This window comes from Centropristis striata, chromosome 13 (genome assembly GCF_030273125.1).
Source record: "Centropristis striata isolate RG_2023a ecotype Rhode Island chromosome 13, C.striata_1.0, whole genome shotgun sequence".
Lineage (NCBI taxonomy): Eukaryota > Metazoa > Chordata > Actinopteri > Perciformes > Serranidae > Centropristis > Centropristis striata.
The window spans coordinates 37,781,246-37,804,107 of record NC_081529.1 but is presented as its reverse complement, the minus strand read 5'-3'; the positions used below and the strand labels follow the sequence as shown (position 1 = coordinate 37,804,107).

Below are 22,862 nucleotides of genomic sequence, written 5' to 3'. Positions count from 1 at the left end.
AACACCACAACACAACACAAGTGTTTCCAGAGGACACTTAAAAGTGACGCACACGTCTGGACACACGTGATATTATCACGTTATTTCAAGATTTCACGTTAAAACGCTATAACGATCTTAATTAGCCGGCGATCAAATCATCTGTGCAGATCTTTTGATTGATCGCCGGCTAACTTTAACATGCTATTAATCGGCCGCTAACGTTAGCATGCTATTAATCGGCCGCTAATGTTAACATGCTATTGATCAGCCGCTAACGTTAGCATTCTATGAATCGGCCGCTAACGTTAGCATGCTATTGATCAGCCGCTAACGTTAGCATTCTATGAATCGGCCGCTAACGTTGTGCTATTAATCGGCCGCTAACATTAGTATGCTATTAATCGGCCGCTAACGTTAGCATGCTATTAATCGGCCGCTAACATCAACATGCTATTAATCGGCCGCAAACGTTAGCATACTATTAATCGGCCGCTAACGTTAACATGCTATTAATCGGCCGCTAACGTTAACATGCTATTTATTGACCGCTAACGTTAGCATGCTATTGATCAGCCGCTAATGTTAGCATTCTATGAATCGGCCGCTAACGTTGTGCTATTAATCGGCCGCTAACATTAGTATGCTATTAATCGGCCGCTAACGTTAGCATGCTATTAATCGGCCGCTAACGTTAGCATGCTATTAATCGGCCGCTAACATCAACTTGCTATTAATCGGCGGCTAACGTTAGCATACTATTAATCGGCCGCTGACATTAACATGCTATTAATCGGCCGCTAACGTTAGCATGCTATCGATCGTTATAACGTGAAATTATAATTATCTTGAAATAACGTGATAATATGAAGCGTGTCTAGACGTGTGCGTCACTTTTAAGTGTCCTCTGGAAACACTTGTGTTGTGTTGACGTCTTTGTTTTCTAAATGCTGCTCTTGTGTTGTCAAACTGATGAAGATGTTTTCTCAGTTTGTTGTTTTTTGTGTATTTTGGTGTGTTTTCTCTCGTTGCTCTCAGGGCTCCGTAGGATTGACAGGTGGAACAAAGAATAATACGTTAAAGTCCAGAATGATGCTAAAGGTGGATTTTTCTAGACTCTTATCTAAGAGATCTCTTGTCTTGTTGGATTAGAGGATATTACTTTAGCTTTAAAGAGAAACATGATTGGTTCATTTAATACTCACTCAAACACAGAACAGACTATTAAAGGCAAAGAGTGCCACTGCGATTACAAATGTTAGATTTTTCACTGTAAATAATTCACACAGATGTTATATATCTAACCCAAATTACAGACTATAATTATTTATAATGAAATAAATCTGTATAGACGGAGTAGATAAAGTATGGTAATCTATTTAAGAAAGAAAAGCCTGCTGATAATATCAGTCACCTGCCTTTAGAGCTTCCTACACTCCTTCATGTTTGCACTAAAAGAAAGAAAGAAAGAATAAAGTCTGAAGATTTAGAGGAAAAAAAAGTCACAATGCAAAGGATATAAAACTGTAATTACATGAGAAAAAGGTTTGACTGCAGTTATTCCTACCAGAAACATATAAACGGTGTTTTATTGGTGATTATCTGCAGGGTAAGAAAATATATTTATCTCATAAAATTACAAATCTGAAAAAAATATTTATTTGAAAAGTACGTCTTTGTTCCCATAAATAACAATAATAGCGACCTTTATCCACTAAAACACAAATCAATGAATTACTCATTTATTTTCACAATGTCATTCCTTTTTTCTCTCTAAATTATAACTTTTTCCCAAATAAAATGGTATCATTTCTCTCATTTGACGCTATAAACTCCAGCGACCGATTTGTGATTAAAAATCAAATTATTTTTAAACGCAGACGGGCTCAGAGTGATGTCAACTCTTTGGTTTGTATGTAAATGTTTGGGGGTTTTTGTCTGTAATGAGCAAAAAGCAAACTTGTGTCACTAAGAGTTGTTTCCCAGGTTTGTAGGAATATTTCTGTTCTTTGCCAAAACATCCTGCCAGACCTGGTCACACGTCTTCTGACCGGGTCGCCAGTAAAACTCCTCCAAGTGCCATTTTAGAAGGCCAAGTGGAACTTTCTTTTTCTTATATTTTTCTAAATTAAGGTTTGCACTATGAAGTCTCCTGGTAGAAAACCTCCCAGACAGCTCTGATGATGATGATGATGATGATGATGAGGAGGAGACTCTTGTAGCTTTTTATTAATGTTTCTTTAAAGGATTTCTGTGTGAAGAAGTTGATAAAGCTGAAATGTTCCTCACTCCACCACGGTTCTACAGCTACAACTCTAGAACGTAGAATATCTGATAGAAAGCGTCCAGTCTGAGGCTCGTTGGGACAGTTTGCATATTGGAGCGTTCCACAGTGAGACGAGTCCCGTTTCTGTCTACAGGACTTTATGTAACCCTCCATGTGATGGAAATGTCTTTTCATTTCCATTTACAGTAGAAAACCCACTCACTGTCATTTCTACGGTGAAGTTCTGGCCACCAGAGCTGACGGTGTTTTACTGTAAATGAAACAGATGATTTTTTACAGTGTGTGATTCATTTTGAACTTAATGATTCGGGTGATTTGGCAGAATTCTTTATAATTTGGTGTCATGGAGGTGCTTCAATGTGAAAAATGAATCCTCAAAACATTTAAAACACAAGCCATACTAGTGGTGGAATATTGACTGTAAAGCATTGTAACATGCTTTAGTTCAGTGCTTTAATAAGGAATTAACACACATACAAAAATATCCATTTTTTCAGCGTTATTGCACTTATTATGTAGAAAATGTATTTACTACTGTACTTTATTTAATTTCTAATATGGAGTTAATGAAGCAGAATCTTGTTGATGATTATTTCTGTTATGTGATTATAATGCAAAGCTAAATTAATCTTTATAACCTGATAATAATAATAATAATAATGTGTTTAATGAAGAACTTTTGATTTGATTGGACCGTCCCGTCACTGTCTGAATGATGATGATTGTATTTAATGAGCAGAATATTAATATACTGTAACTTCTGGAACCATGGAGGCTTTTTGGGGGTAAAAGTCTTTTCTTGGTTCTTCCTCTAGTATTTGTTTGTGCTGAATCCATTTCTGCTGGATGTCAAGCTGTAGAAGTCACGGTTTAGTCATAATTATTGATTAATTAGCATAATGATTGATGAATCACCCAATATTAGAAATGTCTATAATGTCCCAATGTGTGAATATATAATAAATGGTTGTTTGGTGTCATTGTAAAGGAGCATCCATGGCTTTCATTTAAGACCAAAGTTGGATCTTTCTGAGGTCACATGACCTCTTTAAACCAGAAATGACACACATTTTACCAGAGTTTTCTCCTAAACTCTCTAGTTGATGTGATCCTGGAGGATCAAGAGACATCAGGGACCAAAAACCAACAACTGCAACACTTCATAGACTCTGTCAGCTCAGGAGAAGAATAATATACCAAACTCTTCTCTGTGAGAGGTTATTGTGAGCCTTCAATTAGAAGTCAGCGGCTCAGGACAGTTCACCTCCATTCATTCTTTGGAGCAGCATTGTCATCAACTAATCAATCATTATGCTAATTCATCAATAATTATGACTAAACCGTAACTTCTACAGCTTGACATCCAGCAGAAATGGATTCAGCACAAACAAATACTAGAGGAAGAACCAAGAAAAGACTTTTAAAAAGCCTCCAGCTGATTTTCTGAAGGGTTTTTCCCAGATTGGGTCCTGACTGTAACTCTTGAATGTTTTCTACTTTTAGTTTACAGAACAGAAACACTTTACATTGTAAATTCTGTCTCTCAACAGAATAAATTCAAAGTTTTCTATTCTTAACGTCAGGCTACAACCTTCTGTGGTTCAGTTCTAATTCTTCATGTCTGAGTTTTAGTCTTCCTTCCTCTGTACTGTTATTGGGTTATTTATTGTAACTGACATGTTTGTGCTTCAGTTAGTCAGTAACAAGGTGGTTATAGTTAACGGAAACTAACGAAATAACCAAAACTAGAAGTGAAAAAAACATTTTTGTTAGCTGAAATAAAAATAAAAACATGAGTTTTTAAATAAAAATGATAACTAACTGAAACTGTATTTTGTGGTTCCAAAACTAACTAAAACTAACTAAAATTATAGTGAAAATGTCCTTCGTTTTCATCTTTGTCAACTTTTTTCATCCGTAAACCTTTTTGGTTGATATGAAATCTATTTCATCTATCTGGTTTTATGACTTAATAAACTTATTGGGGCTGAGATGGATCAGACAAAGGAAATAAAGGAAACATTTATTGTGACCTTATTGAATCTGGACCCAACAAATACCCCATTACAACACAACTACAACTAATAAAAACTACACTACAACTAATAAAAACTAAACTAAAACTAATAAAAACTGAACTACAACTAATAAAAACTACACTACAACTAATAAAAACTAAACTAAAACTAATAAAAACTAAACTAGAACTAATAAAAACTAAACTACAACTAATAAAAACTAAACTAAAACTAATAAAAACTAAACTAGAACTAATAAAAACGTAACTAAAACTAACCATTTGTAAAAGCCGGTGAAGCAGTGTTGCCAACTTCGCAACTTTGTTTCTATATTTAGCGACTTTTCAGACCTCCTTAGAGACTATTTTTCAAAAATACAACTGGAGACAAATCCAGCGACTTTTCCTGGTGTTATTAGAGACTTTTGGAGACTCGTTTTTACTCTTCTTAATGAGCCGCGGGGGCCGGAGGCTCTTCATAACGAGCCGCGGGGCCGTAAGAACGAGTCGAAGCGGCCCAGTCCTCCTGCAGCAGTCTCTCCCAGCTGCAGAGCCAGAGGGGATGTTAATCCCTTAGCGTCCAGTCTGCAAATTGCTAACAGGCTAACAGTTAGCTCTGTAGCAGTCCAGTCTGCAAATTGCTAACAGGCTAACATTTAGCTCTGTAGCAGTACAGTGTGTATGTGCTAACAGGCTAACAGTTAGCTCTGTAGCAGTACAGTGTGTAGTGCTAACAGGCTAACAGTTAGCTCTGTAGCAGTACAGTGTGTATGTGCTAGCAGGCTAACAGTTAGCTCTGTAGCAGTACAGTGTGTATGTGCTAACAGGCTAACAGTTAGCTCTGTAGCAGGACAGTGTGTATGTGCTAACAGGCTAACAGTTAGCTCTGTAGCAGTACAGTGTGTATGTGCTGCTGCTGCAGGAGGTGTTAGCTTAGCGATCTCTGTTTGTTTACAACAAGCACCAGACACTAAAAACTGTTGCTATTGTTTGTTTAAAAGTAGTGCAATAAAAATACAGATGTTTTCCCTAACACGATGAATAATCCTGATTAATAATCGTGATTATCATTTTGGCCATAATTGTGCAGCCCTATACACTACCATCAAAAATATATACTTTGTTGGACCCAGTTATTGCAATACATGCATAGTGTAATACAACAATCCTTGAGGCTCTGAGGTGTTGATTCTATTTTTGTTTTTTGTGTGTGACATATTCCTGGTATTATTTACATTGGAACATATTCCTGATATCACATCTCATATACACATATGACCGCTCACGGCTAATTACCGGCGTTAGCGTCCTTTAGCCGACTCTGGTAAACCCGAGGCTAACGTGCACGGTTAAAACAATATATGGTTCAAAAGATAAGAAGTTAGACTTTAGTTTCACACCATTTAATTAATATGAAACATAACATCATAATTATTATATTAGTAGTTTTTTAGCCGGCAGTCTCCGACTTGGGATACAGTTACGCTAGTTCCATTTCTTTTCTTTCTTTATATATGAATGCTGCCCTTACTAGGGTTTGTCATATGTTATTTTGTAATGTTCCTTATTCTTTTCTCACATAAATATATTTATTTCAGAAAAAGGTTGGCCTATTTTATTTAAATGTACATTTTATGGGGCTTTGATTTTTTATTTTCACTTAAATAAACAGTTTCAATGAAACTACTTATTATATATTTGACTTAGACTGAACATTTGGGATAAAAATGTCGGGATGTAAACCGTGTATTATTATATTCATATTATATTCAGCCTAAATATATCAGGATAAGCAGTGGCGGTTCTAACCAGGGGCCTCCAGGGGCCACTGCCCCTGTGAAGAAGCCTTTGGCCCCTGCTGTGGCCCCTGTGTCAAATTAATAATAAAATGATCAATTTATAATGATGAACGACGGAACAATTCTAACCTATTTTTTGTTCAAACAATATCTCATTGTGCATAAAAGGAACCCAGAATGTTACATTGTATAATAGTTTAATTGTGCAATAAAAGCTTGTGTATATATGTATACATAAAAAAAAAAGATCATTCTCACTATACTGCACTTTCAAAATAAAAATAAAAGTAATTGTGCACAAAAATGAGAAATTTAATTGTTGTGCAAAAATAATTATTGTTTCAATCAGTGTATTTGTATCTTCCAAATACACTTAAATGAGATTTTTAAATGAGCTAAAATAAAGGTTTTGAATGCCTAAATATAATCTTTTGATGAGTTTTTTAATGTGCCCCTCTGATTAAACACTGGCCCCTGCTTGGCCCCCTCAGTAAAACTAGTCTAGAACCGCCACTTTTGGTCCATTCAAAAGTAACTTTCTCATGGAGGGTAATAGAACATTTATTAATGTACTCGGCCCAGAAAAGTCTTCCATTTCTTTTCTTTTGTTGTTTATTAGTTTTGGTTATTGTTTAGGTTTGAACAATTCCATCTGTGGTTCTTCTTTTTGATTTTAACGCCCTGTTTCTGCCCTGAAAATGCTGCATTGTGAACAACAAATCTGTTGAAATCATAAAGGAAAGAAACATTTTGTATAGCACACACAGTTCTTATTAAACAGCCACGACATAAACAGTCAACCGTGTCTTATTATATTCATATTATCTTCAGCCTAAATATATCGGGATAAGACTTTTGGTCCATTCAAAAGTAACTTTCTGGTTGAAACAACAAAACGAATCGAATCTGCGGTTTGTGAAAAGGTCAAACGCCGCTAACGGAAACTGTGTCGCACTGCTCTCTGGGGGATGGAGTTTTATTGCCACCAGGTCTCCGTTAGCGCGAACGTTACCCGCTTGTGCTAAGACTCCATTTCCCAGAGTGCACCGCGGGCAGCACTCTGCCTGACTAGACGCAGTAGCTCACGCGGACTGTCTCTGGGAGTGCTGAGTCTCGGACCGGCTGCTGCTCTTCACCTCCACCTGAACACCGTCACAGTCCGCGGGCCGACCTGATCACAGCACCGGGCTCTGGGCGGACACCTCCCCGGGACCAAGAGCTGCCTAGCTGACACCTCACAGCAGTAAAATAATAATAAAAAGCACCGCAGAGAGCCGCGATGGACCCGAGAGCCGCGGAAGCCCCCGATGCTCCGGACTGCTGGGAGCAGGAGCTGGAGGCCCCGGGCCCCGACCCGGGCCCCGACCCGCAGCTCCAGGCCGCCTTCACGGCCCTCAACGTTAACGCCAAACCGTTCGTGCCCAACGTGAACGCTGCCGAGTTTGTTCCGTCTTTCACCGTCAGAACGAACTCGGAGCAGCTGGATTCTGCCGGTGAGTTCTCAGTCACGTTGGGGGAACTTTAGCTTAGCATGCTAACTTAGCCTAGCCTAGCTGCTAACTAACCGGTAGCCTCTGTTGGTTGGTTAGATGGGTGGATGCTAACAGGCTAACTTAGCTTAGCATGCTAACTTAGCCTAGCATGCTAACTAACCGGTAGCCTGGGTTAGCTGGGTGGATGCTAATGCTAGGCTAGCAGGCTAGCTCACTTGCCTCTTGGACAGACACGCGTTCCTCTGAGCGCGTTAACCAGCTAGCCTGTGTGCTAGCTGGATTAGCATTAATATAGACTTTATGACTGATTCTGTCACTTTAACAGCCTGCTGGTCCTATCAGTGCTAGCCGCTAGTTTGGTGCTGTAGCCTGTTGACTGTCATAACTGTCTCATTAAAGCAGCCGGCGGGAGCTAACTAGTTAGCATTGTGGCTAGCTGCTTTATAATGGAGCGCCTGTGTTGTTAAACATGTTAACATGACTACAGTAAACATGGAGAGGCTGGTTAACAACACTGGTAAACAGTAAAAACTCCTTATTGTTAAAGTTAAAGTTGCCATTGAAGAGAAATGAGTGTGACGTGTTTGTGTGACGTGGATGTTGTGACGCGCTGCTGGTCACCATGTGTCACTGGGAACCAGTTCCTGTACTCTACTGGGATCATTCAGCAGCTTCTGTCCACAGAACCAGGCAGAAAGAGGAGCAGAGCAGAGATCCTTTATTCTACAGCAGGGGTTCACAAACTTTTCTAGCCCTGCACCTCCTTCTACGCCCCCCCCCAATCCCCCACACCTTCAAAATAAAACACAATGCAATAAGAGTTTTAATATCCATATTAAAGGTGGAGGATCAGAGGCAGAAAGCACATCAGTTGGGACAAATGTTATCATATTTTGAGCTGCGTTGAACAAAAATTGCAGCAAATTTAAATGAGCGTGGAGCTAAAACACAACCCGTCATCTTTTAAAACTTGTGTGTACATTTCTATGTTATGTGTATGATTTTTATGTGAAGCACTTTGTGACTTCTGTCTGTGAAAGGTGCTATATAAATAAAGTTTACTTACTTACTTACTTATCATAAAACAGGCTGGAAAAATGACACATGAACAAGAAGATAACTTCTTCTACGCTTCATTATAAGATCAAAAATAGATGCAAAAATGACCAAAGATGACACAAAATTATCAAAATAGACACAAATTGACCACAAATACATGTAAAAATGACCAAACGACCAAAATAGATGCAAAAATGAAAAAAAAATGACACAAAATTGAATAGCCTGTATTTATTAATTAATCAATAACACGTCTTTATTGTGTGGGGGGAAAAAAATGTAATTGTGTCATTATCAGACCGCCATTACATTTTTCATCTGGCGCACCCCCAGGGGTCCACGCACCACACTTTGGGAACCCCTGTTCTAGATGAACATGTCCCACATGACTCCAGTACATGCAGTCAGTGTTGCTGGTATTAAGTTTTAATATGTAATGTTACTGTTATTATCACCATTTACACTATAACAGTGTGTGTGCTTCAACATATGGAGGAGCAGGACATGAACAGCCTTCATGCCTCAACATGTAACATTTCTTGTGTTTTTTTTAAAGTTTTTGTTCTGTTGAACAGATTTTATTGATATGAAGAATTTAAAGGAACTCAAAGAAACGACGTGACAATAATCATAAACACCAAATATTAATATCACAGTAGAAACTATCAAAACACCTCGACACTCTGCTCTTGAAAATGATAATTTCTCAAAAAAACTAAAAAAATATAAAGTTCAAATAACTTGGAATTTAAAGAAATATGTTGTTAATGTTTCTACATTTAAATATATATATATATATATATATATATATATATATATATATCTCAACTTCTCTTTACTGGGGGTTTTTCCTTTCGTTGACATGCAAAAATAAAGAGATAAATGTTCATTTATGCTTCAAATCAACACGAAAGAACAGAATGATAGTAGAAAAATAAAAGCAAACAAACAAACCTAGGTGGAGTCAAATCAAATAGCAAAACAATAATAACAAGGTTTACAAATAAATGAAAGAGATTTAAATAGTAATAATACAACTTGGAGGATGTCAAGTATAAAATGTACAGTTGTTAATTCTTCATTGGATAATATTTGGTATAATAGTCCATAAATGGCTGCTGCCATATTGTGTAAAAGGTGTTTATCTATGTACCTCTCAGGGTGGATTTTATTTTTTCTAACTGCAAATGTTTCATTATATCAATTATTAAAGCTTGACAGAGCATTTCTTATATATTTTAGTCTTCAGGTGACCCATGAAGGTTCATTTGTTTCTGTTGCTTTAGAAATAGTTCACATTTACACACAAACTTACTAATTCTTTCTATTTCAGTTGCTGTTGAAAAGATTTCCACCATGGAGGTGTCAGAAAACGCCGGTACGTATTCTGGAGTCTGTGATTAACCCATTCACGCCTAAAACGCCTGTAAAACCTCTGGCCCATTTTAAAATCAGCCTCTAAAACCTGAAGTTTTTCTGTAAATCCAACAGAAGTGTCAACTCTTCTACTAAATCATAGATTTTTCAGCCTCTGTAGCAGATAGAAATGAAATTCAAAAAGTATTTGAGAGCTTATACAAATACTACAAAACGACGTAAACGCTTTCCAGGCTTCAATGGGTTAAGTGTTATAACCTCCTGTGTTCCTTGTGTCACATGTTATGAGGGCTGGTTGTCCTCCAGTGGAGCTTCACTGTAGTCTCTCTAGTGTTTTAGCTTGTTAGCTTCATGTATCTCGTCCTCCACGCTGAGCTGTCCTTCTTCTCTTCCACTCTCCTGTTATCTCTAATCAGACGTGGCAGATAACGCCACAACATCAACCAGACAGACTACAGTTCACTGATAAAGTGTTCTTATTAATTCTGTCTGGTTGTTGTGGTGATAGAAAGCTAACTTTAGCATGAAAGGAGCGGCAGGACGCTTCAGATACGTGAAGAATGAGTTTAAAACTGGAGTGGAAACGGTCCCACTGTTAGAGGGAAGGAAGCACACACCAAGGTTAGAATAGTTTTTGTCAACCGTGCTTACAAAGGTTATAACAGTTTGGATTTTTCATCAGTTAGTTTTAATTTTGTTGTGGGTTTTTGTTTTCATATTCAGTTAGTTTGAGTTAGTTTATAGAGTTTTAGTTTAGTTTTTATTAGTTGTAGTTTAGTTTTTATTAGTTGTAGTTTAGTTTTTATTAGTTGTAGTTTAGTTTTTATTAGTTGTAGTTTAGTTTTTATTTGTTGTAGTTTAGTTTTTATTAGTTGTAGTTTAGTTTTTATTAGTTGTAGTTTAGTTTTTATTAGTTGTAGTTGAGTTTTTATTAGTTGTAGTTTAGTTTTTATTAGTTGTAGTTGAGTTTTTATTAGTTGTAGTTGAGTTTTTATTAGTTGTAGTTTAGTTTTTATTAGTTGTAGTTTAGTTTTTATTAGTTGTAGTTTAGTTTTTATTAGTTGTAGTTTAGTTTTTATTAGTTGTAGTTTAGTTTTTATTAGTTGTAGTTTAGTTTTTATTTGTTGTAGTTTAGTTTTTATTAGTTGTAGTTTAGTTTTTATTAGTTGTAGTTTAGTTTTTATTTGTTGTAGTTTAGTTTTTATTAGTTGTAGTTTAGTTTTTATTAGTTGTAGTTGAGTTTTTATTAGTTGTAGTTTAGTTTTTATTAGTTGTAGTTTAGTTTTTATTAGTTGTAGTTTAGTTTTTATTAGTTGTAGTTTAGTTTTTATTAGTTGTAGTTTAGTTTTTATTAGTTGTAGTTTAGTTTTTATTAGTTGTAGTTTAGTTTTTATTAGTTGTAGTTGAGTTTTTATTAGTTGTAGTTGAGTTTTTATTAGTTGTAGTTGAGTTTTTATTAGTTGTAGTTGAGTTTTTATTAGTTGTAGTTGAGTTTTTATTAGTTGTAGTTTAGTTTTTATTAGTTGTAGTTTAGTTTTTATTAGTTGTAGTTTAGTTTTTATTAGTTGTAGTTTAGTTTTTATTAGTTGTAGTTGAGTTTTTATTAGTTGTAGTTGAGTTTTTATTAGTTGTAGTTTAGTTTTTATTAGTTGTAGTTGAGTTTTTATTAGTTGTAGTTGAGTTTTTATTAGTTGTAGTTTAGTTTTTATTAGTTGTAGTTTAGTTTTTATTAGTTGTAGTTTAGTTTTTATTAGTTGTAGTTTAGTTTTTATTAGTTGTAGTTTAGTTTTTATTAGTTGTAGTTGAGTTTTTATTAGTTGTAGTTGAGTTTTTATTAGTTGTAGTTGAGTTTTTATTAGTTGTAGTTGAGTTTTTATTAGTTGTAGTTTAGTTTTTATTAGTTGTAGTTGAGTTTTTATTAGTTGTAGTTGAGTTTTTATTAGTTGTAGTTGAGTTTTTATTTAGTTGTAGTTTAGTTTTTATTAGTTGTAGTTCAGTTTTTATTAGTTGTAGTTGAGTTTTTATTAGTTGTAGTTTAGTTTTTATTAGTTGTAGTTGAGTTTTTATTTAGTTGTAGTTTAGTTTTTATTAGTTGTAGTTGAGTTTTTATTAGTTGTAGTTGAGTTTTTATTTAGTTGTAGTTTAGTTTTTATTAGTTGTAGTTGAGTTTTTATTAGTTGTAGTTGAGTTTTTATTAGTTGTAGTTTAGTTTTTATTAGTTGTAGTTGAGTTTTTATTAGTTGTAGTTGAGTTTTTATTAGTTGTAGTTGAGTTTTTATTTAGTTGTAGTTGAGTTTTTATTAGTTGTAGTTGAGTTTTTATTAGTTTTAGTTTAGTTTAGTTATTAGTTATTTATAATTTAGTTAGTTTTGTAACCACAAAATACAGTTTCAGTTGGTTATCGTTTTTTAAAAACTCGTTTTTATTTTATATTTCTGTTAACAAATGTTTTTCAGTTCTAGTTTTGGTTATTTCCTTAGTTTCCGTTAACTATAATCACCTTGGTGTGCATGCACAAACCCTAGACCTGGTCCTGTTACTGGTTTTTATAAAACCAAGCTGAGCCAAGTGGTGGAGAGGCTGAGTCAGTGAAACATGCTGACTCAATGTGCTCCAGCAGGCAGTTCAAGGGTTAAACTAATCTGACACATAATCATATTAACAAGGACCTTAAAGAGGAGACTAGAGTCACTGTGTACAGCACACAGCCTGGCTGGTGGTTGGATGGATCCATCAGGAATCATTGTGCTCCAACAGCCTTTAAACTGGACTAAACCATGTTTATGCTAACTGAGCTAGCTTCACGTTAGCTGGCCTGTGGTGACTTTCTGCCTGTTTCCAGTCAGAACTCTGTGGTGAATGATGGTCCAGACTAGTGATGTCATCATACTGAAATGTTCAGCTCCATACTGATACTCAGGAAAATATTTGATACTCGATACCACCAGGATAAAAACAAAGAGCCCAACATTTAACAGAAATATTTTTATGAACAAGGAAAATGCAACATGTAAACATGAACAGAACCACAGGTTAAATATTTATAATTAAAACAGTTGCAACTATGATAACAAGCTTCAGGTCTGAGGTAGTGCAGAAAATAAATAAATACAATAAACAACAATTAGAACAATATTTAGAGGTTGGATGCTGTGCACAATATTAGGCAAGCTTGATAAAAATAATGAAGCTAAGTGTTCATTCCTTGGCTACTTATTGATACTTTTCAAAATGAGTATCGATACGTTTTAGTATCAATACTTTTGACAACCGTCGTCAAGACACGGCGTGATTTATCTCCAGTAGCGTCTGTTGTCCATCACAATGCTGAAATGATTTATTCTGATCAAACTGGCTGAGGAACAAAGGACACGCTCAGCTGGAAACATATCATCTAAAGACTACAACTACATTCACTGCTTTTTCTCTCCACATTTAAATACTGACCTGCCTTTATTTTTTATTTAACCTTTATTTAACCAGGAAAGTCTTATTGAGATTAAAAATCTCTTTTACAAAAGAGTCCTGGCCAAGACAGGCAGCAGCAGTTAGTTCCAGACAATCATTTAAAAACAACAGAGAAGATAAAAACAGAGTCCCAGTCAGAACATCATCACACAAACAGAAGAGCCAGCTCCAACACCATGAAGGAAGGATTTAAAGATGATACGACGAATTTTGGATAAATAATGAAGCAGACAACAACTAAAACATCTCTCTGTCTGTTCATTTATATATTTTTTCATATCATATTGTTACTTTTAATCTAAGTCCTTTGCTAAAAAGGGACTCAAATTGACCACAAAATGACAAAAAATGACCACAAAAAGACACAAATTGACCAAAAAAGACAACATGACCAAAAAAAGGAAACAAAATGACCAAAGAAGACACAAAATGACCAAAGAAGACACAAAATGACCAAAAGACACAAAATGACCAAAAGACACAAAATGACCAAAAAAGACACAAAATGACCAAAAGACACAAAATGACCAAAAAAAGGAAACAAAATTACCAAAAAAGGAAACAAAATGACCAAAAAAGACACAAAATAACCAAAAAAGGCACAAAATGACAAAAAAAGGGAAACAAAACGACCAAAAGACACAAAATGACCAAAAAAAGGGAAACAAAATGACCAAAAAAGGAAACAAAATGACCAAAAAAGGAAACAAAATGACAAAAAAAGGATATAAAATGACCAAAAAAAGACACAAAATGACCAAAAAAGGAAACAAAATGACCAAAGGAAACAAAATGACCAAAAGACACAAAATGACCAAAAAAAGACACAAAATGACCAAAAAAGGAAATAAAATGACCAAAAGACACAAAATGACCAAAAGACACAAAATGACCAAAAAAAGGAAACAAAATTATCAAAAAAGGAAACAAAATGACCAAAAAAGACACAAAATGACCAAAAAAGACACAAAATGACCAAAAAGACACAAAATGACCAAAAAAGACACAAAATGACCAAAAGACACAAAATGACCAAAAAAAGGAAACAAAATGACCAAAAAAGGAAATAAAATGACCAAAAGACACAAAATGACCAAAAAAGGAAACAAAATGACCAAAAAAGACACAAAATGACCAAAAAAAGACACAAAATGACCAAAAAAAGGAAACAAAATTATCAAAAAAGGAAACAAAATGACCAAAAAAGACACAAAATGACCAAAAAAGACACAAAATGACCAAAAAAAGGAAACAAAATTATCAAAAAAGGAAACAAAATGACCAAAAAAGACACAAAATGACCAAAAAAGACACAAAATGACCAAAAAAAGACACAAAATGACCAAAAAAAGGAAACAAAATTATCAAAAAAGGAAACAAAATGACCAAAAAAGACACAAAATGACCAAAAAAAGACACAAAATGACCAAAAAAGGAAATAAAATGACCAAAAGACACAAAATGACCAAAAAAGGAAACAAAATGACCAAAAAAGGAAACAAAATGACCAAAAAAAGACACAAAATGACCAAAAAAGACACAAAATAACCAAAAAAGACACAAAATGACCAAAAAAGGAAACAAAATGACCAAAAAAGGAAACAAAATGACCAAAAAAGGGAAACAAAATGACCAAAAAAGGAAACAAAATGACCAAAAAAGGAAACAAAATGACAAAAAAAGGAAATAAAATGACCAAAAAAAGACACAAAATGACCAAAAAAGGAAACAAAATGACCAAAAAGGAAACAAAATGACCAAAAGACACAAAATGACCAAAAGACACAAAATGACCAGAAGACACAAAATGACCAAAAAAAGGAAACAAAATGACCAAAAAAGACACAAAATGACCAAAAAAGACACAAAATGACCAAAAAAAAGGAAACAAAATGCAGCAGCAGTTAGTTCCAGACAATCCTTTAAAAACAACAGAGAAGATAAAAACAGAGTCCCAGTCAGAACATCATCACACAAACAGAAGAGCCAGCTCCAACACCATGAAGTACTAATAATAATAATAATAATAATAATAAAGACTTAAACATGTTTAGAGGAACCAGCTCCTTCAGTTTGCAGCTGGTTCCATGAAGAGGAGCAGCAGAACTAAAGGCCCTTTCCCCAGTTCAGAACAGACTCTAGACAGTCTGATCCACATGTAAACAGTGACCTGCTGCTGCTGATGTTTAAGCTCTCCTAGTTCAAAATGCTTCTCCACTCCACATCAGCATTCATAAACTGACTATATTAAACAACACGATGTGCGTTGTTGGGCAGATATTTGTGTGTTTTTCATTGTTTCTGTAAAAATTAAATGTAGTTAAACTAAAGCACTGGCTGTAGGGCTGGGCGATACGGCCCTGAAGGAATATCACAATATTTTTGGGTATTTTTGCGGTAACGATATTCTTGACGATATATTTTTTTTCCGTCTGTATAAATAAAAAGCTTTACAACAAAATAAAAACCAATCTAAAATGTAAAGTAAATCTCAACAGTTACCAAATATTAAAAAAATATACTCTTGACTCTTTTGTACATTTTTAAATAAAATCCATCAGTCTTTGTGACCAGAAACCTCACAGAACTTTATTTAACATCAACATGTCTTTTTCTTCACTTTATTTAACGACACGGGTCTCAAACTGGCGGCCCGCGGGCCAATTGTGGCCCTCGTGACGATATTTTGTGGCCCCCACCTTGATATGAAAGTTTAATGTGAGTTTTATATGAATGGCACTTTACCGTGTTGTGTGTGGAAGGTCCCTTTAATTACTGTTTTTGGTAATTTTGTGTCTTTTTAAAATCATTTTGTGTCTTTTTTGGTCATTTTGTCTTTTTTTTGTCATTTTGTGTCTTTTTTTTGTCATTTTGTGTCTTTTTTTTTGTCATTTTGTGTCTTTTTTTGGTAATTCTGTCTCTGTTTTGGGTCAGTTTGTCTTTTTTTGTCATTTTGTGTCTTTTTTTTAAAGTAATTGAGTGTTTTTCCAGTCACTCAGACCCCTGCTCTAGGACATGGAGCAGCCAGACAGTGTTGGAAAATGTTGCCAATATTATGATATGCATTTTTTTAATCATGAAAAAAATATACGGGTATTATGGTGAATGATCCGATATGGCACAGCCCTCATTAGTTTGACTGTGATAAATAAAGGAACCTTTCCTACTTGTAAACCAGCAGACTTACTTACTGTTACTGTTATTAGTTATTAAAATATGTTTTAATGTCATTTTGAAGCCAATACCCACAGGTAAAATATGTTTGTAGGTCAAGTTAATGTAGGGCTAACTGTTTTCAGTTTGTTTTATCATTGTCATTGGAAAAAATACCCAGATTATTTATTTTAGGTTCTTCTGTCATTTAGTGATGCAGTTTATCACTGAACAAGTAACAGACAGCGGAGAGAAACGTGGAAAACTTAAAATATGCTGCTGATTTATTATTCTTTTATGCTCAGAATAAATACCGAAATACTTAAAGAAAATTAGAAAGTGAACATAAGAAGCTCTGTCTATATTTAAATGAGCCTCATTCATTCCCTTCATGTTATTTAATGCTGCTGTGTGTTTCTGTTTATCTTTAGATATCAACTTATTTTATGATTGAATTTTCCAAGTATTCTTTAAATATCTTGTTTTTGATAACAACAGATCATTAAATCCATTTTTCCTTCATACTTTATGAAGAAAAATAGATTTTGTATTATTACATCAAGTTTACACACATGGGTCAAAAATGACTCATTCATCCAAATTTGATGTAAAATTAAATGGTCTAATACTATAATAATAGTAATTTGTTTCAAATAGTTACTTTAGCTGTAAGAGAGGCCAAACACTCTTATATTTAATATATTTAACATGTTTATGTATCATTTTGTCACACATACAGTGGATCTGGAAGGTACAGCCTTATTCCAAAATTCATCAAATTAATTTTTCCTTAAGATTCTACGCACAATACCCCATAATGACATGTTTGATTCATGTTGTGCATTAGAAGAGTAGTGATACAAAAAGGGTTTTTATTCAAAAAGTAAGAAATTAAAACAAAAAATGAGGACGTATGATGATCAAAAACAAGCTGATTGAGGAAAAACCTGGAATACTGAATGATGAAATTAATTAATTGCAAAGATAGAAAATAAAAACTCAACACAAGGTAATTCAAAGTGCCTTACATAAACATTAAAAACAGCAAGACACAATAGAAAACAGTAAAAACAGTCAATTAAAACAGGGAAATAGAAATAAAAATAGAAATAAGATACAGCAGGATAAGAAAAGACATCAAATAATAAAAAGCACAAGTCAACATTGTGTAGTTAAAAGTAAGCAGATAAGTGTTAAAGTTAAGATACGCTGCAGTAAACTATAGTGTTTTTAGTCCTGATTTAAAGGAGCTGACCTCACATCTACAGGTAGATTGTTCCAGGTGAGGAGCAGAATAACTAAAAGCTGTTCTTGGGACGCAACAAGATGCATGTTGAGCATCAAAGGGTTAAATAGTGTCCGCCACAGGAAGAAGCCTGAGTGATGTCACGCTTTGTGTCTGCAGCTCCAGTGGAAAACGGCGACACCGAGATGAGCCCAGAGGAGCCCTGGGACCAGAAGGAGGCGGAGTCAAACGAGGAGGAGCCGGGAGGCGGGACCTGTGGGGACCGGGGCCCGACGGAGGAGACGGCTCCAGAGATGATGGAGGAGGAGGAGGAGACGCCAGCGCCCAAAGTTCCTCCTACGCAGCCAGACGCCCCCAAGAAGGAGCACATCAACGTTGTGTTCATCGGACACGTAGGTGGGTCCACACACCGCCCCCCGCACGCCACGGTTACTGTTTACAGCAAGTTACTGTTTACAGCAGGCTGTTGTTTACAGCAAGTTACTGTTTACAGCAAGTTACTGTTTACAGCAGGCTGTTGTTTACAGCAAGTTACTGTTTACAGCAAGTTACTGTTTACAGCAGGTTACTGTTTACAGCAAGTTACTGTTTACAGCAAGTTACTGTTTACAGCAAGTTACTGTTTACAGCAAGTTACTGTTTACAGCAAGTTACTGTTTACAGCAAGTTACTGTTTACAGCAGGTTACTGTTTACAGCAGGTTACTGTTTACAGCAAGTTACTGTTTACAGCAAGTTACTGTTTACAGCAGGTTACTGTTTACAGCAGGTTACTGTTTACAGCAAGTTACTGTTTACAGCAGGTTACTGTTTACAGCAAGTTACTGTTTACAGCAGGCTACTGTTTACAGCAGGTTACTGTTTACAGCAGGCTGTTGTTTACAGCAAGTTACTGTTTACAGCAGGTTACTGTTTACAGCAGGTTACTGTTTACAGCAGGCTGTTGTTTACAGCAAGTTACTGTTTACAGCAGGCTGTTTACAGCAAGTTACTGTTTACAGCAAGTTACTGTTTACAGCAGGTTACTGTTTACAGCAGGTTACTGTTTACAGCAGGCTGTTGTTTACAGCAAGTTACTGTTTACAGCAGGTTACTGTTTACAGCAGGTTACTGTTTACAGCAGGTTACTGTTTACAGCAGGTTACTGTTTACAGCAAGTTACTGTTTACAGCAAGTTACTGTTTACAGCAGGTTACTGTTTACAGCAGGCTGTTGTTTACAGCAGGTTACTGTTTACAGCAGGCTGTTGTTTACAGCAAGTTACTGTTTACAGCAGGTTACTGTTTACAGCAGGTTACTGTTTACAGCAGGCTGTTGTTTACAGCAAGTTACTGTTTACAGCAAGTTACTGTTTACAGCAGGTTACTGTTTACAGCAGGTTACTGTTTACAGCAGGCTGTTGTTTACAGCAAGTTACTGTTTACAGCAGGTTACTGTTTACAGCAGGTTACTGTTTACAGCAGGTTACTGTTTACAGCAGGTTACTGTTTACAGCAGGTTACTGTTTACAGCAAGTTACTGTTTACAGCAGGTTACTGTTTACAGCAAGTTACTGTTTACAGCAAGTTACTGTTTACAGCAAGTTACTGTTTACAGCAGGTTACTGTTTACAGCAGGCTGTTGTTTACAGCAGGTTACTGTTTACAGCAGGCTGTTGTTTACAGCAAGTTACTGTTTACAGCAGGTTACTGTTTACAGCAAGTTACTGTTTACGGCAGGCTGTTGTTTACGGCAGGCTATTGTTTACAGCAAGTTACTGTTTACAGCAGGTTACTGTTTACAGCAAGTTACTGTTTACAGCAGGTTACTGTTTACAGCAGGTTACTGTTTACGGCAGGCTATTGTTTACAGCAAGTTACTGTTTACAGCAGGTTACTGTTTACAGCAAGTTACTGTTTACAGCAGGTTACTGTTTACAGCAGGTTACTGTTTACAGCAGGTTACTGTTTACAGCAAGTTACTGTTTACAGCAAGTTACTGTTTACAGCAGGTTACTGTTTACAGCAAGTTACTGTTTACAGCAGGTTACTGTTTACAGCAGGTTACTGTTTACAGCAAGTTACTGTTTACAGCAAGTTACTGTTTACAGCAAGTTACTGTTTACAGAAAGTTACTGTTTACAGCAGGCCCTTATTGTCCTGGTCATTAATGTTTAACTTTGACTTCCTTGATCAAAATGTTGAACCTAAAAGAAACAAAGGAAAACATACACAGAATTTTAAATGTTGCAAATATAACATATAACAGGTAAAATGAGGATAATATCTAGTTCTATATTTTATACTAAATATGTTTGACATAATCTCTGGTTCTACTTGGCTGAATATCATCAAAATAAATCTGTGATGGAGTTTGAAGCCAGAACTTTATTTGGAATCTTTTTATTTGGAAGCTTCATTTTTCTGTCTTCACGTCATGAAGAAGTTCAGGTGCTGTCATGGACTCTAGAGGGTTAAATAAATAAAATAATGTCGTGCTGCACAATTACTCTAATTTTATTCATTTTAATTTAAGATCAAGTCACTTTCTACACCAACCACCAGGGGGCCAACGCAGAGTTAATAATGATAATAATAATGATAATAATAATACATTTTATGTGTAAAGCACTGTTCATTGTTAAAAACAATCCCAAGGTGCTACAGCGTACAACGAGATTAAAAACAGGTTGAAAAGCCAAAGCACAGCGATATGTTTAATAAGAGGCTTTTTTAAAATGTAAATAAATAGGACTAAATAAGACTTTTCTTTCCACTGGAGCTGTTTTCAGACTGCTGAGGGATTCTCTTAAAGTTGAGAAGAAATCTAAACTTTGTTTTCAAGAATCATTTGTTCTCAAGTTAAGAAAACAACTAAAGAAAAGATCAGAATTTCTTCATGAAAACCAAATATTCTTAAATTTTGTCTTAAGAGCAAAGTTAAGAAAGAAGTGGCACTTTTTTCTGGAGAATGCTTTGTGAATCTGGCCGCAGGTTGCCAACTAAGGCTTCAAATATATATATATATATATATATAAATAAATAAATATAATATATATATAAATATATATATATATTATATATTTATATTTATATATATATATAATATATTTATATTTATATATATATATAATATATATATATATATAATATATATATATATAATATATATATATATATATATATATATATATATATATATATATATATATATATGAATTAAATAAATGAATAAATGCCTTATGGTCAGTGTTTCCCTGTTGTAAACCTTCTGTCTGCTTCTTCTCCAGATGCTGGCAAGTCAACCATTGGTGGACAGATCATGTGAGTATCTGTTTCTGTCACTTCTGCTGTTAATGAGTGAAGTCAGTTAGACAGACAGACAGACAGACAGACAGACAGACAGACAGACAGACCGACAGACCATATATATATATATATATATATATATATATATATATATATATAATCGAATAATCAACAAAGCAGTGCTCCCAACTTATTTTTTCTTCCAGATATGATGAACTGATAGATATTTTATGATTGAATGACTATTGTAATATAGTAAAAGCGAGCCCGTCTCTAGTTGTCTGTATGTTGAACTATAATAACGAAACCTAAAACTCTTCAGGACACTTTATTAATGGTTGCAGTTCTTCTGTTAGTTTGTCCTGTAAATTGTTGCTATTTATTTAAAGTTCAATATTTTATTAACTAGCTCAGACATTGTGTGATTTCCTTTTTATTTGTTAAAGAAAAATACTGCTGTGTTATTGTTTATCAGTAAAACAAGATTCAGACATTGAAGGTTCATCTGTGAGTTATCAATGAATCAGAATCGGCAGGTCAGGCTTTTTAAAAATCGGTGATCGGCCAAAAAAATTACAATCTGTGCACTCCTAATATATTTATATTTATTCTGCTCTACAATCAATACTCAGACATTTTTATTGTTATTGCATTTTATTGATCTCTGTCATTCCCCAACTGGGGATCAATAAAATACATCTATCTATCTATCTATCTATCTATACATCTATCTATACATCTATCTATACATCTATACATACATCTATACATCTATCTATACATCTACCTATTTATCTATCTATCTATCTATCTATACATCTATACATCTATACATCTATCTATCTATACATCTATCTATCTATACATCTATACATCTATCTATCTATACATCTATCTATCTATACATCTATACATCTATCTATCTATCTAGCTATTTAGCTATCTAGCTATTTAGCTAGCTAGCTATCTAGCTATTTAGCTAGCTAGCTATCTAGCTATTTAGCTATCTAGCTATTTAGCTAGCTAGCTATCTAGCTATTTAGCTATCCATCTATCTATCTATCTATCTATCTATCTATCTATCTATCTATCCATCCATCCATCTATCTATCTATCTAGCTATTTAGCTATCTAGCTATTTAGCTAGCTAGCTATCTAGCTATTTAGCTAGCTAGCTATCTAGCTATTTAGCTATCTAGCTATTTAGCTAGCTAGCTATCTAGCTATTTAGCTATCCATCTATCTATCTATCTATCTATCTATACATCTATCTATACATCTATCTATACATCTATCTATACATCTATCTAGCTATGTATCTATCTGTCTATCTATCTATCTATCTATCTATCTGTTTATCTATCTATCTGTCTATCTGTCTGTCTATCTGTCTGTCTATCTGTCTGTCTGTCTGTCTGAAATGTTTCCTCTTGTGTCCACCAGGTATCTAACAGGAATGGTAGACAAGAGAACCTTAGAGAAGTATGAAAGAGAAGCCAAGGAGAAGAACCGGGAAACCTGGTGAGTCCCTCAACATGTCTATTAGCTGGGCCAATATTAGCTTAGATAGTTATTATTATTATAACTAGAGCTGCAACAATTATTCCATTAATGGATCAATAATCCATTATTAAATTCATCCTCAACTATTCTGATAATCTAATAATTGGTTTGAGCAGTTCTTTAAAGACAAAAGTC

General features: G+C 34.7%; 1 protein-coding gene across 1 annotated transcript in view; it reads left to right on the top strand.

Moving 5' to 3' along the window:
- Positions 1 to 7,158: 7,158 nt before the first annotated feature.
- Positions 7,159 to 22,862, top strand: part of gspt1l (G1 to S phase transition 1, like) — a 34,280-nt gene continuing 18,576 nt past the window's right edge. Inside the window, exons 1-5 of the mRNA XM_059347970.1 lie at positions 7,159 to 7,575; positions 9,968 to 10,012; positions 18,038 to 18,274; positions 21,146 to 21,179; positions 22,608 to 22,685. Of these exons, the coding sequence (XP_059203953.1) occupies positions 7,362 to 7,575; positions 9,968 to 10,012; positions 18,038 to 18,274; positions 21,146 to 21,179; positions 22,608 to 22,685 (608 nt within the window). The 5' untranslated portion in view covers positions 7,159 to 7,361. The remainder of the gene's footprint in view (positions 7,576 to 9,967; positions 10,013 to 18,037; positions 18,275 to 21,145; positions 21,180 to 22,607; positions 22,686 to 22,862) is intronic.